At 47.6% G+C, this 14839-nt stretch overlaps 1 protein-coding gene across 1 annotated transcript; it reads left to right on the top strand.

Moving 5' to 3' along the window:
* The first annotated feature begins 422 nt into the window (after nt 1–422).
* On the top strand, nt 423–14541 carry LRRC48 (leucine rich repeat containing 48). The gene is made up of 12 exons (XM_010072666.1): nt 423–592; nt 1996–2112; nt 3362–3528; nt 4120–4266; nt 5316–5435; nt 6336–6448; nt 7730–7904; nt 10349–10480; nt 11672–11742; nt 12517–12640; nt 14108–14239; nt 14401–14541. The coding sequence occupies exons 1-12, from the start codon at nt 442–444 to the stop codon at nt 14539–14541; spliced, it is 1590 nt and encodes a 529-aa protein (XP_010070968.1). The 5' UTR covers nt 423–441.
* The last annotated feature ends 298 nt before the right edge of the window (nt 14542–14839 follow it).

Here is a 14839-nt window from a genome sequence, read left to right as displayed (position 1 = left end):
TACTCTGTAAACCAAACCTGCCTAGAAGGGGAAACTTCCCTTTGAAAGCTAGATTAAACGGCGCCCAGAGCCCTGAAGATGCCCTCTTCGTGAAGATGGGTTTCAGCAGCAGGCGATGGACCATCACTGTTCGTAGGTTCAGCACAGGGCCTCCCTTCCTGGCCTCTTTATCTGCCCAAATTCTGACATTCTTCATGGAAAACTCTCAGGCGTGGTGTGAAATTTGCACGTGATTGTGCTTAGAGCTGCGTCAGTGACTTTGAGATAAAAATCAAGTCTGGCTTTGATACCAGCTGTGAGGTATTAGATCCTCTTAATGCCCAGCTGTGCTCTCAATTCCTTGGGATTGTCATGCCCAGTCAATGAATGTTGGAAATATTAACCAGATGGTGATTTTATTTATTTTTCTCTTCTGTCCTTTAAGGCTGATACCGTCTAAAAATGAGTCAGGTAAACGACAGCGTTAAGCCAAATGTTATTGATGATGAAATGGTTCAGAAAGCCATGGAAGAGCAGTGTCCAGAGGTCATAAGGAACCTTGGCAAACGGGAAGGTGTTAAGGATGTGACGGAGCTACAGCTTAGTTTTAGAAGTGAGTATCCGAATATATAATTTTTTTTTTCCCCCTTCTTCTTCTTTCGTTAGAGTGTAATAGAATTAAGTACGAAGTGGCTAACTGTCAATTAAACAATCGTGATTAGGTTGGGTTTGCAATGTGAAAAGTCACCTCTCACGTACATTTTTAGTCCTCCTTGTATGAAGTAGTTTCCTTGGAGAGAGCTGGGAGCTTTTGCTGATGGTAACTTTAGAGCGGCTTAACTTCACGCTATTTCATTTAACATTTATATTCTGGTGACACCTACAGGCCACAGGGCTCTGGGGCCCTTCTGTAGGTGGACAGACAGAACCCTGGGCAGGATCCGCTGGCGATTCCGTGGGAGCTGTTTGGCAGATGATGGTGGTTACAGCCCAATTCGCTGGCTTCCCCCGGTCATCCATCGCATTATCGCAGCTTGCCTCTTCCTGTCAAACCAGTCATAAACTCGGATTTGAAAAAAATGAAAAGGAAAACCACTTGGCTCAGTATTGGAGTATTTTGGGGGTATATCATTTCATGGGCAAAAGGCTGCTCCTGATTATTCGTGGCATGCTGCAGTGAAATAATGCGTGTGGCAGTTGAGTTCCTTCCAACAGACTCCTCGCTATCTGATCCTGTGTGGATTTGTTTGCAAATACAAGATACAGAACGGGGTGAATATTTTGTGCATGCAATTCCTTTCTTTGCTCTGCACTCGCTGAACAACCATAGCAGCAGAACAGCTAATGAAATCTCCTGGGAAGCCACTGCGGGGGGACAGAAGAATTGGGAGTGAGGACATTCTGTATTATCTGTCACCTTGGTCCTGACATTTTGCTGTAGCGCCTAACGACTTGCCCTTGTGATTCTGTTTTTGGAGAAAGCCAAAGGCAGGGATATTGATTAGTTCTGAACCGCAGCCTGCACAGAAAGAGCAGACCCCAGCTTGCTCCGCTGTGCTGAGAATCCCGGGAGCAGGAGAGTCATTTCCCACAGCAGTAGCTGGCCACCGCCAGCCTGCAAACGTGGAGAAAAGCTGAGTCTCACCCCAAACCTCCCTCTTAGAGCTGGAAAGTGAAGGTCAAGGCCTCCTAGGAGGGGATTCATAAAGCCACTCTCGGCTGCAGGGCTGTAGTCAGCATGCCCTCAGCGCCTCGTCCGCATCGCTGATGAGCTGTGTGCGCTTGTGCGGGACGCTGGGGTTAACTGGGCTGCTGCACTGAAATCTCCTCCAGCCACTGGACCTCTCAGCTCTCTAGGGCAGTCATCACACGCTACCGTAATCTGCTGAAAGTCATTTTGGAGGTAAGACTGGACATGTTTTCCTTGTGCGAGATAGCGTGTCTGCTAAACTGAATGCTGTCTCACATGAAAAGCAATTTTGGTTTGGGTTTTTTTTTTTTCCCCCGTGGCTTTAGATATCCTGCAGATTGCTAATCTGTGGCAGTTTGAGAACCTGACGAAACTGCAGCTGGACAACAACATCATTGAGAAGATCGAAGCTCTGGAGAGTCTGGTTCACCTTGTGTGGCTCGGTAAGACACAGGCGTGTGGAGCTGGATGCCTTCACAGGTGCCAAGCAATCTGTGATAAAGCCAGGATGTTGCCTTCCTGCTCAAACACGACTGATAGGAGCCTTCCTAGGGAAGGCTGACAGCTGCCTGTGTGTTTCCTCATTTGACTGTCAAATGTCAAAATGTCTGAATAGCAGAGCTGCAAAACAATCCTTCAAATGTTTAAAAACTGGGTTTAATACATTTGGTGTGGCAGGAACGGGAAGCTGAGATTTCAAGGTTGTTTCCAGGGTTTGTACTTGTGCTTCAAGGCGACTTTCAGAAATATTGATGGAAACACCTCTGTGATTTCGAAGCCTGTATTCTGTTTTCAAACCTAATGCAGGCATTTCAGAGCCTACAACCCACGGTCTTTACCCCTCTACACTTAAGGGCTTGTCATCATTGCTGTCCCAAGAAGAGCCCATCCTTGTAGCCTTACATGACTATTTTCAACTGAAAATCCAGGATGCGGACAGCAGCATCATGCAGCGGTGCAGGTTTTGATGCTGGGCAGCTTGGTGAGCTTGCTGCTGCAGATTCACAGCTTAGGGAACTGCAGCCACGCTGCTGGCTGGCGGTGTAAATATATCCTCAGCCGCCATCGAAAATAGCACGCGGGGCTTCGCTTCGTAAGCACGTCTTGAAACATCTGATGGGTTCTTCTGCTCCGTTGTTCTGCTGCACAGATGACTAACGCGCTTGTGAATCAGCAGCTGATCGCCACTGTGCACGCAGAGCATCCTGAAGTGCACCCAGGGGTTTCGTTTGCCCAAAGGCTTCTGCTCGTGTGTCTCAGCCATCCGGGGGCTGGGGGGTGCAGGCAGCTGGTAACCTCATCAGCCATCCTTGGACTCCTGAATTCCTCAGCACTCAAACCCTGCCCTTAGTCATTATGAATGGAGATGTTGGGATCGATGTTCTGGCAGGATAAGAGGAAATATCAACAAGTGAGATAGAGCTGAAGGGAGTACATGCCTTTGCAGACCTCCATCGGCAACAGGGTGACTGTGAGCGCGGGACTGGGGTGTGCTGGTGTGTGTATGTGTGTACATCACCTCCTGACCAGAGAACGATGATTCAATGGTGAGCCCTTCCTCTGAGACACCGAGCAACCCTGCAGAAAATACTCTGTACAACCTCCTAAACCGGGCTACATGCAAGGTCTGTTCTGCTAGAGATAATTTAACTTTCGCTTGTAAAACTTTTTGATTTCTACACTCTTCCCCAGACTTATCCTTCAACAACATTGAAGTCATCGAGGGCCTGGATACCCTCGTCAACCTGCAGGACCTCAGCCTCTGCAGAAACAGAATATCCAAAATCGAGCACATGGACACATTGCAAAAACTGCAGATTTTCTCCATAGGAAAGAATAACCTGACTGCCCTGGAAGATGTGAGTGCTCCCTATCTTTGCAAATATTCCCTATCAAAGGATCGAATATTCTAAAACTGACATTGGCCACTGTGTCCGAGCCCCTCCTTACAGGAGAAAAATCTCCTTCGGATTTCACTTCCTCTGTAGGCTAAGGGATGGTTTTGGTAAACTCTCCTGATGTTAAGTGCTCACTCCAGCTATTTCTCTTTGAGACTATTGACTCACCAGGTCCATTACTGCTGTCAGCCATGGCAAAATTCCTGTTAGTTCCCATGAAAGCTGGAAAAAGATTAAGTAGCTACATATGAGAGAAGGAGGGAGCGGAGGCTAGGATTTATTTGGGGTTCTTTTGAGGGCAGTTTACCATTCGAAGAGCCGTGATTTGTCCACCCCATCCACCTTCTCTCTACATCCATCATTTATATATTCACAATGTGAATTTAAGTATTTCCTTTCCTGAAAGCATCAGACACTCATAATTTAATGTCACCAGTGTTTGGCAGCAGAGCAGGATACATATTCCAAGATAATTGTAATCAGAGCCACGATTTTCAGGGCTGTGTGCTTCCCCAGCGCTGGAAATGCAGCATCTCTTTCCCCTCGGCACAGGTGGTCTATCTCCGGAGGTTTAAAAACTTACGCACGCTGAATCTCACGGGGAACCCTCTCTGCGACGATGAACGGTACATGCTGTTTGTGGTTGCTCATCTTCCAGACCTTGTCTACTTGGACTTTAAGCTCGTGAGTGAGAACACGGTGAGCATCTCTGCATCCCCTGCTCGTGAGGTCAGGCACCGGCATCCCACGAGCGCTTGCTTTGTTGGTATGCCAGCAATTCTTCCAGCATTCGGGGCAGGTTCCCTGCAGAAATCAGGCTTCCAGAGACACGCCATGTTTATTCTGCCTCCACCGAACAGCTGTGAACCTGGAGGCCAAATTCTATCAAATGTGACAGAGAGGCAGAGGTGTTGGAGGCGTGATGTCTTCCCCAGATTTTGTGAAAATCAGCAGCTGTGTGTGGGAGAGGGGCCTGGTTAATGCTGGCAGAGAGGCTGCAGTGTGAGTGCAAGCCTTCCTAGAGACCAGAAAATCTCGGAGGAGATCAGTCGTGAGCCATGGATCCAGGGCTCAAAGGAACAAAGAAGGTTTTTTGTTTGTTTTGGGATTTTGAGGCGTTTTGGGTTTTTTGGAGGGTTTTTCATTTTTTTTTTTTAATTATTTTTAGTAACCAAAGAACATGATTACTTGTAAATTTGCTTGGCAAAGAGCAGGAGGAATATCCATTCCTCTTACCGCAGGACTGGGAGGGCACAAGGTCCAGTCCCTGCTCATACAGACAGTACGTCATAGAACCACATACCTACATTTGTCAAGCTTCAGCTTCAAATTAATGAGGTTCTTGCCCCTGCTACTACCTTGCCATCCACGCCTCCTCCTCCTCCTCCCTTGTAAATGTATTAAACTCACTGGCTGATCAAATCAGAGCTCAAATTCTAGGAGTCAAACAAGGCCTCCTGCCAAAAAAAGAAAAAAACCAAAACCCTAAAGATGAGGAAACAGGGAGAGAAAAGTTTCCTGGGGCTGAATCAGCTCAGATGCATTGAATGCAGAGTCGGAGGGATATGCCAACAAAAAATGGGATGAGGAATGGATTAGAAACCTCATGAGTAGTTGAACAAAAAGCCTACGAAGAAACGGAGGTGTGTTCAGGGGCGTGTTACAGAAAGCTGGAATGCTTATGCCCGGATTTGTGGAGCATTGCTGGATAATCGAATAAAAATATTTTATTTCTTTGCATTTCTCAGCGAGAAAATGCAGTTTTGAAGTATCAATATCTTACTGAGCATTTGGAATGTGAGGAGGCTCAGGCCCTGGCTCAGCTGGAAGAAAAACAGATGAAGCAGAAGGAGCTGGAGCAGCACCAGGTACGTTTGCTTTGGCTGCTTGCACAGTGTCTCAGGAGAAAGAGGCGCAACACACTGACTGCTCTTGTACCTGCCTGAAGATTTAACGAGAGGTTAACGTCGACTGTGCTAAAACTAAGACTAGGATTAATCTCTGTGATCGCTGAATCTCATGAATGAGACCCGGAGCTGCTGTGGAATCCACATGACGTGGGGAAACAGAATTCTTTTGGCTGAACAATGGATCTACAGATACAGACCCTGTGAAGTTAAACAGTAAATCACACCTGAGGATCCTATCAGCCTGACGTGAGATTCAGGAAATTACAGGTGTGAGGGAACTGTTAGCATTTTCATGGTGCAGTGACTCTTTTTTCCTCCTTCACACTAAGTTAATGCTTCTCATTAGTTTGATGGTGAAACTCTTCAGGGCTTTCAGAGATCAGCTGTGAACAGCCTGAAAACAAGCCCAGGCAGAGTGGTGCTTTCATTATGGTCTGGCTCTGTGTTCCAGACCTCTCAAAAATCAAACTGTCTGAAAAGCAGGAGGCGGTTAAGTGACAGGGAGGACACCTGGAGCTCTTCCCTCCATCCCTCCCAAAGTCCACTGACTCCTCATCTGAACGGCTGAATAGCCTTGCAATAGGGGCTTGTACGGGATAATGTCTTCTATGAGATTAAACAGTTTTCTCTCTTTAGGCTGGGGAGTTCTAGCAGCAGAGCCACACGAGAACCAGGGCGGTTTCACTCCAGTTGCGGGTTGCTTTCATGACCTGATTGGAACATCTGCTGAGCTGGTATCACTGTGTCTGCGCCAGTGCTCCTCTGCTGGTTAAACTCTTACAGGAGAGATGCATCCTGAGGCCGGGCAGCAGGCTGGCACTCTGTGTTTTACTCACATTGCTCCGATTCTCTTCAAAGGCAGCCTTTGTGGAGTACCTGAACGGATCGTTCCTGTTTGACAGTCTGTATGCAGAGGATGCAGAAGCTGCCAAGCTGGCGTACCTCCCCGGCGTGGGCGACCTACTGCAGGCATATCCTTCCTGGGCTTACCATACCTACAGCTGAACGGTAATGCCTCGAGTTAGGGAGCTGCATCCGCAGGGATTCTTCATCCGTTGCTTTTCTCCAGGGCTGAAAACTACATTGATCTAAGATCTGAGACAGTCTGTGTTCAATTTTGGAACGGTACCAAAAAAACCACTCCAGGACTGTGAGACCACTGACAGCTTTAAGGCTTGATATCTCATGAAATACAAGGGCTGCAAACAAATGGTTTATGTTACTGGCAAGCTGTCTGCCCCAGCTTGAAGTATCCCATTTGTAAAAGCACTCGTTTCTATCACCAGCAGGTCACGGGATTCCAGCGTTTTAAATTCTCCCCCTTGTAATTACCATATTCCTTTTCCTTCCCTTGAATCAAACACAATTTCTGGAGCTTTCTTTTCTGACCCTTCAAGAACCAAGGCTTTGTACTTTCTTTAAGTCTGGAATCCACTTAAAGTTTAAAATGAGCTCTAAGATAAATCTCTGTCAGTTAGATTGTAAGAGCACAGTTGCTAAAATCATGTTGAAATTGAAGTGGTAGGAGATAGGAACAGACTAATCAGAATGATACGAGTCATGTATCTCACACCCTGCCAGAGCTGGCAACACCAAGTTTTCAGGCCAGCACTTTTTTCTGATCATTGCTCCTACACGGGGGATCAGAAAGCAGACACTTCTTTTTTTCTTTTTTCTTTTCTCATTCAGATTAATAAGAGCATTGTCAAGGCCAGTAACTTGACCTTCCTTAAAATTGCATTACGCTGTTGGGGAAAAATGCATCACGGCTTAACTACAATAGACTCGAGAAACAATTCCATTGCCAAGATAATAGCAGAAGAAAAATGGACATTATTTTTGTGATGCTACCAAGTCAGTAGTTTATTCCGCGCTCTGGCTGTGGGCCCCGGAGTTGGATTTATTAACTACGCAGGCACTATAGTCACACTGCCGAAGACAGATAGGGCTGTAAGCTTTCTTCAGAAAAGAGTCAGAGAAATATGGGTATTTCCTTTTTATCCTCAAGGCCTTTTTTCCCCCTCAAGTTGTCACAGCTTTTTGCATACCCTTAAGGCAGCAAAATCCAACATATAAAATGTGAGTGGGTGACCCCGTCCTGCCCCAGCCAGAACCCTGGGCAGCCTGCTCCCAGCAAGAACTGAGGAGTTCCCATCACAGCAGCTTGTAACTCCTGTAGCTCAGGTTTGCAGAGGTAGGAACATAGCACATTGCTCCACCGAACAAGCAAAATGCCTTGACTCTGGTGTCACTTACAGGACGGAGTTTGTCTCCGTTTGTGAGAACCTGTTTCGCTATGGGCTGAAAGAGTTTGAAAAACGAGAAGCTGAAGTCTCTGATTTCTATAAAAGCCTTCACGAAGTGTTAACAGCCAGCCAACAAGAAGCCAGGAAAATAACCCTGGACTTTGAAAATCGGAACCAAAGGGTAATGTTGTTGTGCTTTTGTTTGATATGTGATTTCTCTGTGTCATACGCCAGCATTTAATTTCACTGAGAACAAGGGTAACTCCATTAACATCAGGAAAATTATTTGGGATTTATGGTGCTGTAACAGGAATCAGTACTTGATCCCTAGAGGCAGAATCACAGAGTAGTTGAGGCTGGCAGGGATCTCTGGAGAGCCTCTGGTCCAAGCAGAGCCACCCGCAGCAGCCTGCCCGGGACCGTGTCCAGGTGGCCTCCGAATATCTCCAAGGATGGAGACTCCACAGCCTCTCTGGGGAACCTCTTCCAGTGCTCAGTCACTCATCTTTACATGCTTCTTACAGTATAAATATATATAGATATATAAAAACTTGTGTTAGATAATGTCATTAACTAACGTATTTAAAAGTTTTTTAGTACTTTATGTAGGAAAAGAACTTGGGGATTGAAGTTTCAACCCTTTGGGCAAACCACAACCCGCTGGCAGCCTTTATCTATACTGGAAATTCAGCGTAGCACAAAATTAACATGTCATCGTGTTATCTTATTGTCCACAAAGGTAAAGGTCCTTCAAGGCTTTACAGGAGAAAAGTGGCAAAACATGGTGGGTTTTTTACTTTTTCTTTTTTTTTTTTTTTTTTTTTGCCATCCAGAAAAGTTACCAGTCTTTAAGAAAATGGAAATGTTCAACCATTCTTTCAGTTTAAATATTTCTGATGAAGTTGATTTAAAATATATAGAGAGATTTACCAGATGTAATGCCACTCCCCTTCTCTTTGAAGCCTCCAGTAGCTCCTTCTACATTGAAAAATGGGAAAGAAAAGGAAGGAGATTGCAGGGTATTGGGTTTGTTTTCAAGTAATTTTCTGCTTCAGTTCATTTTGTCAAAAACGGCTCAAAGAACTTTAACCAGAAAAAATTAGATGACATTATTGTCGTGTATTTCTAGCCTTTTTAAAGCAGAAACTATCTTTGTTCATTCTGCTCAGCTCCAGCCACCCATTGGGGCTGCTGAGGGCGTCGCTTCTAGCTGGATCCCTTTCTGCCCATGTATAATAGATGGAGCACAGAAAAAATAAAGGAGGGGGGTCTAAAGCCTGGTACGGCTGTCAGCTGAGCAGAGCCCATCCCTGGCGCTGACACCAGGCAGTCACGAGCGCTGGCTCCCTTTCAAAACTGGGTCACTTTGGTGGAGGTGCTTTGTCCTGGGCTGGCAGGCTGCTGAGTCACACTGTGACCTCGCTGAGTCATGCTGGGAAACCACCTCCATCAGCTCTGGAAGGGATGTGAGTTTGCAGCCTCCCTAGAAGCCAAGAGAAAAAGATAGAGATGCCTATTCAGTTAACTTCAGTTCCCAATATATCCTCATTAAAAAACAAAACAAACACCCAAAAAACCCCAAAAAAATCCCAACAAACAAACACACACACACACACACACACACAAAAACCCAAACCAAACCAACCAACCAAAACAAAAAAAACCCCGAGGTGCAAGAAAACACGGCTAAGGCTTTGAACTCGGACGTTCTTGCTCCCAGAGGTGCGGCTGGAACGGCCGGGGAGATTTTTGAGCCTCCTAAGCTGTTGATGTCAGAACAGACGATACCTTGCTCTCCCCTTCCCCACTTTTAACACTGGAAAGTTTGGGTAATCTAGTCCATTTTCAGACAAAGCTTGGCAATGATTTTTGTCAGAATTCTTTATTTTAGCCTGTTCCATTCCCTCTCAGGAGAAGTGGATCCGATATTTAAACGTGTGTATTTTTTTTCCTCCTATTAACATTGGATTGTTAACTTGTTTTGAACAGACTTGAAAATAACACATTGCTCAGCGCAAGAGGATTTTTTTTATTTGATCCAAGAAATCATAAGTCTTGTCTGATACAAAACTGACGTCAATATGTAATTCTGAAGGGCAATAAATCCTTGCTGGAAGAGGAAGGCAGGCAGTGATAGGTATTCCATATTCAAAATACTAAATCCTGACCCTATGGAAGTCAATCAAGATTCTCCCTGACACGAAGGGGATCAGGATTTAGACCTGCATTTCTTTCTGCAAAGTAATTGTTAATCTCTTCTTCATGGCCAGCAACGACAATAATCTATTTTTTTTTTCCACTTAAAATGTGTCAGAAGGGGAACCAAAGATGGAAACACAGAAGAGGCAAAGTCTTCTGCTGCCTGGAGGATGCAGAAGGGAATGTCACCAATTCCCCTGCCTTGCCCCGGGGTCGTTAGCGCAGTCGCGTTGCCCCAGCATCGTTAGCGTGGCAGCACACCCCAGCACTGTTGACTCCCCAGTGTGCAAACCTGGAGATTTCCCGAATCATCCCGTTTCATTGCAGCTCAGCAGCAGCAGGAACTTTTCTCACGTACGCAACGAGTTAATCAAACTGCATTGGAGTGCTGAACACAAGCTCTCATTTCTGTGTCCCTGTGTTTAGAGGCTGGATGAGGTTCGTAGCGCCACTAGCTCCGATCTTGCTGAGTCCAAACGAGCCGAGTACAGGGAGGACGTGGGTCAGCTCTCAGAAGCGCTCATGACCCTGGAAATGCGGCATGCTGACCAGCTGGAGGTAAGAGCCAAGCACGTACCTGCGAGACCTCGCATCCAGAACATCAAACCCCCCTGTTTAATAGCCCATTGCAGAAGGAGGGGGGCACAGGTCTTCCAGCCAGGCTGACCTTTGTCTCCATCTGATCCGTTCTCTGCTCAGAGATGATCTGGGTGAGATCAGGCTCTGGATATCGATCCGTTGCAACACGTTTCTGTTTCTCAGAGCATCTGCCCAGGCTGGTTTCTGAGACTTTAGAGAAAGGGACTTGAGGTCATTCAGTCATCCTATACGTCCACATACAGAAGTCGCTGCATAGCATGGGGTCTGTGTTTGGGATTCTCGAGGTGTAATTCTTTGATCTTTGCTAGGAATAAGATTACATTCCTGCTCAGATTACTGCATTTGCTTGCATAATAGCTGCCTTTTTTTTCTCCCCACTTTTCCTCAAAAACTAGGGCAGGGCTCCTCATGTGCATCTTCCTTTAAAAAAAAAAAAAAAACAGTAATCTGTCTAAAAACCAGCAGGCAGGAGCTGCAGGCTGTGTGCAAGCAGATGCAGCAGTGGACTTTGGTGAATGTGCGTTACAGAAAGCAGGAGCTCAAAATGGATTCCTCCCTGCAGCAGGACTGTGCCTTTTAGTGTTTTCTGAGTTGGTCCTCACGTATCTGCAGTCCCTGATGGAGTGAGCAGAAGCATTCCTCCCTGCACGCCTTTCGGAATTTGCAGGGCTTGGTTGGCTCATGTAAGTGCAACAACACTTCACAGGTTCTCCATCAGCCTTTTTTGAGAGAGGTTATAGGCAGCAGCACGTTTAATTTCTGAGGACTGAAATAAAAGCTGCAGTAAGCCCAGGCATTGGTCCTGCTTCTGACAAGAGGCTCTCTGTACATACGAGGAGCCTGCAGGTCGGCGGCAGCCGGGAATACGGCACCGCCCGGGCGTTAGGTGAGGGTGAGAAGGGATCAGCTGGCTTGCTCCACACCCCAGTTAAATAAACTGATTCAAATTTTCTGTCCCTGAACAAGGAAAGAAAATCTTGCAGCACCTTCAAAACACTGTAATGCCTGAGGCAGTTCGGTCTCAGTGTGCTGATAACAGCAGTGAGTCCCAATTATAACGGGTCGTAGATTCTTCCTAGACTCCCAGACTCCCTTTTATGTTTATTCAAGTTTTTTATTGTAATATTTCCTCTTTTTCCCTCTGTTAAGGAACTAATAAAGGATTTTAAAGGACAGATCGCTGTCGTCGCATCGACATTCATTGAGGACGTTAAAGGAATATATCCTTTGGACACTGTTGGCCCGGACCTCCCACTGCTGTACCTATATATCGCTTCTAAATCCAGACATGAGCCAGGAGTATAGAATTTGATTTTCTTTTTTTTTTTAAATCAACAGAAAAGGTCTTTTCCCAGCTTTGCACGAATGGTCATTGAAGGCGCCCCGCTTTTCTGTGGAGACTCTGGAGAGTACAAAAAGATCCAAGTTCTCCTGTGCTGAAAGTCTCTATGGCTCCTGCAGCTTTCTCCCCCGTGGGAATCCTCCCTTCTTCACACAAGCATACCCCAAGCCTGGGAGGATCGAGCTGAACTGTTTTCTATGCCCATTCTTGCCCTAGGAGCCAGCACAATGCCTACAATTCTTCCTGAAGTTTCTTTAAATGCCCTTCATTTTATGTCTTCTGGAATAGTGAGATAAGAACACCGAAGTGCTTCGGTGACAGGTTAAACTATTTTAAATATATACATCTGTTAGTCTGCTGCAAATAATTGGCGTACTTGGAGCTTAGCTTATATCCTGGGAGCCCTCCCTCAGTTTCCTCTGCAAACCTAAGCCCGCTCTCACTTTTCCATAATATATTGCAGTGAGGATGAGACTCGATGTGTGTGAGCTGCAATTAAGAGCAGAAAGTGTATATCCTGACATTGCAGCGGCTTCTGGCAGCAGCCAGGCTCGCTCCTGCTGCGTGGACACTCAGTGTCTCGTTACAGGAGATCATTTAATCTCTAAAAGTGAGTGCTGTGCTCAGCCTTTTCCTGAACCATCTTCTGTACGATAAGCCAGTGTCGGGACCTGGAAAACCATCACCATGAGCAGCTGCTGGAGATCTGCATCAGCACGCTGGAGAAATCAGCCAAGAATGAGCTGGATGAGGATTTGCCAGAGGACATCCGAATGGTGAGGCACCAAAATATTCATCTACACGTAGGGAGTCAGCAAGAAGGGGAGGCCACAGCCTCTTCTCAGGAGGAGTTTCCAGGAGGCTCAGCACAGCTAGAGCCATGCCTAAACCAGAGCGTAACCTTCTCCTACGAGGCTCCAGCCACTTGGCTGAACTGCAGAGCTGCCGGCCATCCCCACGGACTAGGACAGACGATAACTGCACTGCAGGTTTCCCCAGGAGCTGGTGGCAGCAGCCCAGGAGAGGTGCTGAGCTCCTCTCTCTCCTGCCTCCAGCACAACTCCCTTCCCCAGCTGATCTCCAGCCAGCCCCAGCCCAGCAGGTGCTTAGGCACCGATCTGCTGCACCTGCAGCTGGTTCTGTTCAGATTCTCCCCGTTCCCCCAAGGAGAATCCCAACTTCCCGACACCGGGGCTCTGCTTTCCTCGGTGATTTCACGAGCTGTCCCTGGAGCTCCCCAGCCCATGAGCTGGGCTGGAGGCAGGACGATATCCAAGATCCTGGAAGCCTCTCAGAAAGCAGAAAGATCATTGCAGTGCTTCAGTCAACAACACTGCTGACCTTTTTGCCTCTGTTATTCCTTCATTTAGTAGCTAAATGACTCCAGTTTTGCATTCGTTGGGGTTTCACTCTGTCCAGGTTATCCCACCCCCCCATTACTCCAGGTAATTGAGAGCTGACAGACACAAACCAGACCCCTCAGCCCCCCGGGGGAGCTCCCTGCTTTATGGCCTGTGCAGATGGCTGCGGTTATGCACCATCGCCGTGCGCCCGTTTCGCCTCGCTGCCATCCATTTCCTCCGAGAAGCAATCTTCATTTGTTCAGCAGCTGCACTTGGCTGCAGGAGGAGAGTCATTCCGGTTTAGCGAAGCCACCCTCTATTTAGAGCCACGGGGAAAGTCACTGCTTCGATGAGAAGCTGCGACTCCCCAAAAATGAAAATTTACAGCCAGTGCCACTAGTGCAAGAGACCCTTCCAAGCGCGATTTTCCCCTTCCCGCAGCTGCTGGCCCAGGCGCGCTGGAGCAGATGCAGCCTGGCTTCACCACCAGCTGCCTGCAGGGACCTGCCCTGCGCTGCCAGCAGCCAGCCCGCAGCCAAACACTCGGCAGCAGGTGTTTGCTCCCTGCTCCAGCAGGTGAGGCTGAGGGTCCTGCCTCAGTTTCCCCACCCGTAGCAGCGATAATACTCCATTACACTGTAGTGAGGCTCAGGCACATCCTCGCGAAGGGTAGAGCGCGGGATCCATCCTGACGACTAGGGCTTTGTGTGTCTGAAACAGAGTGTTGATTTTCTTCCCCCGAGCGCTGCAGTTGCTGTGCTGCTTGTTCCGAGCTCTGCTGCGTTTGCTGCGCGCCCACCCCCCTCCTCTCATCCAGTCACATGTGCTGCTTGTTCCGAGCTCTGCTGCGTTCGCTGCACGCCCACCCCCCTCCTCTCATCCAGTCACGTTACCTCCTAGCTTCTCGTGGACAAAAACACCATTGTCAACGCAGTCAACGCATCCCATAGGATCCGCCTGCTGAAGATTGATAAACGAGAGAGCGACATCCTCTGCAACACCTACCAGTGGCAGATCTCGGTGACAGAGAAGGTAAGAGACCCTTGTGCTCAGGGGGATGGAGCACAGACAGGTCTGGCCCAAGCAGTGGGGCCACTGCGAGCAAAGACACTCCCTAACCTTTGCTGGAGCCCTCTGTGCTCCAGGGACCCTGACAAGCCCGTGGATTCACTGCTTGGTTTCAATCTGTTCAGGCTGTCCAAAATGAGATCGACAGAAACCGTGACTACGTCCAAGAGATCATTCAGTACATCGACAGTCTCCTGGCGGAGCTGGATACCAGAGAACCTGGAGCTGATGGAATAGGTCTACCCTGGGCTGGGCAGCTGCCTTAGCTGGGGGTACACAGGACAGCCCCCCACCCTGCCAGCAGGGACAGCTGTCTCTATGCCTGAGCTGCCTGCGACATTTCAGGCCAAAGGCATCCATCCTACCATAAACTGCAAATAAAAGATACTTAGTGACTCTGGAAAAGCATCTGAAGCTCTGTCTCTTCCATCATGTTGGCACAAAGCCTGTGCAGACAGAGCTCAGACCTGGTCATGGGGGGTTATGGATCAGCTGGGAGCTGATTGAACCAAATCATCACAGCACATCACGCCCAAAAGCTTCGGTACCTGCAAGGACCGTGGC

This window comes from Pterocles gutturalis, unplaced genomic scaffold (genome assembly GCF_000699245.1).
Source record: "Pterocles gutturalis isolate BGI_N339 unplaced genomic scaffold, ASM69924v1 scaffold23617, whole genome shotgun sequence".
Lineage (NCBI taxonomy): Eukaryota > Metazoa > Chordata > Aves > Pterocliformes > Pteroclidae > Pterocles > Pterocles gutturalis.
The sequence above is the reverse complement of the archived record's forward strand: the minus strand, read 5'-3'. Positions and strand labels throughout refer to the sequence as shown.

Bases quoted from the DNA above. Each gene is read 5' to 3' on its own strand.
- LRRC48 (XM_010072666.1), top strand. From the start codon at position 442: ATGAGTCAGGTAAACGACAGCGTTAAGCCAAATGTTATTGATGATGAA. The intron at 3,529-4,119 runs GTGAGTGCTCCC...CCCTCGGCACAG, and splicing joins ACCTGACTGCCCTGGAAGAT to GTGGTCTATCTCCGGAGGTT. The intron at 14,240-14,400 runs GTAAGAGACCCT...CAATCTGTTCAG, and splicing joins AGATCTCGGTGACAGAGAAG to GCTGTCCAAAATGAGATCGA.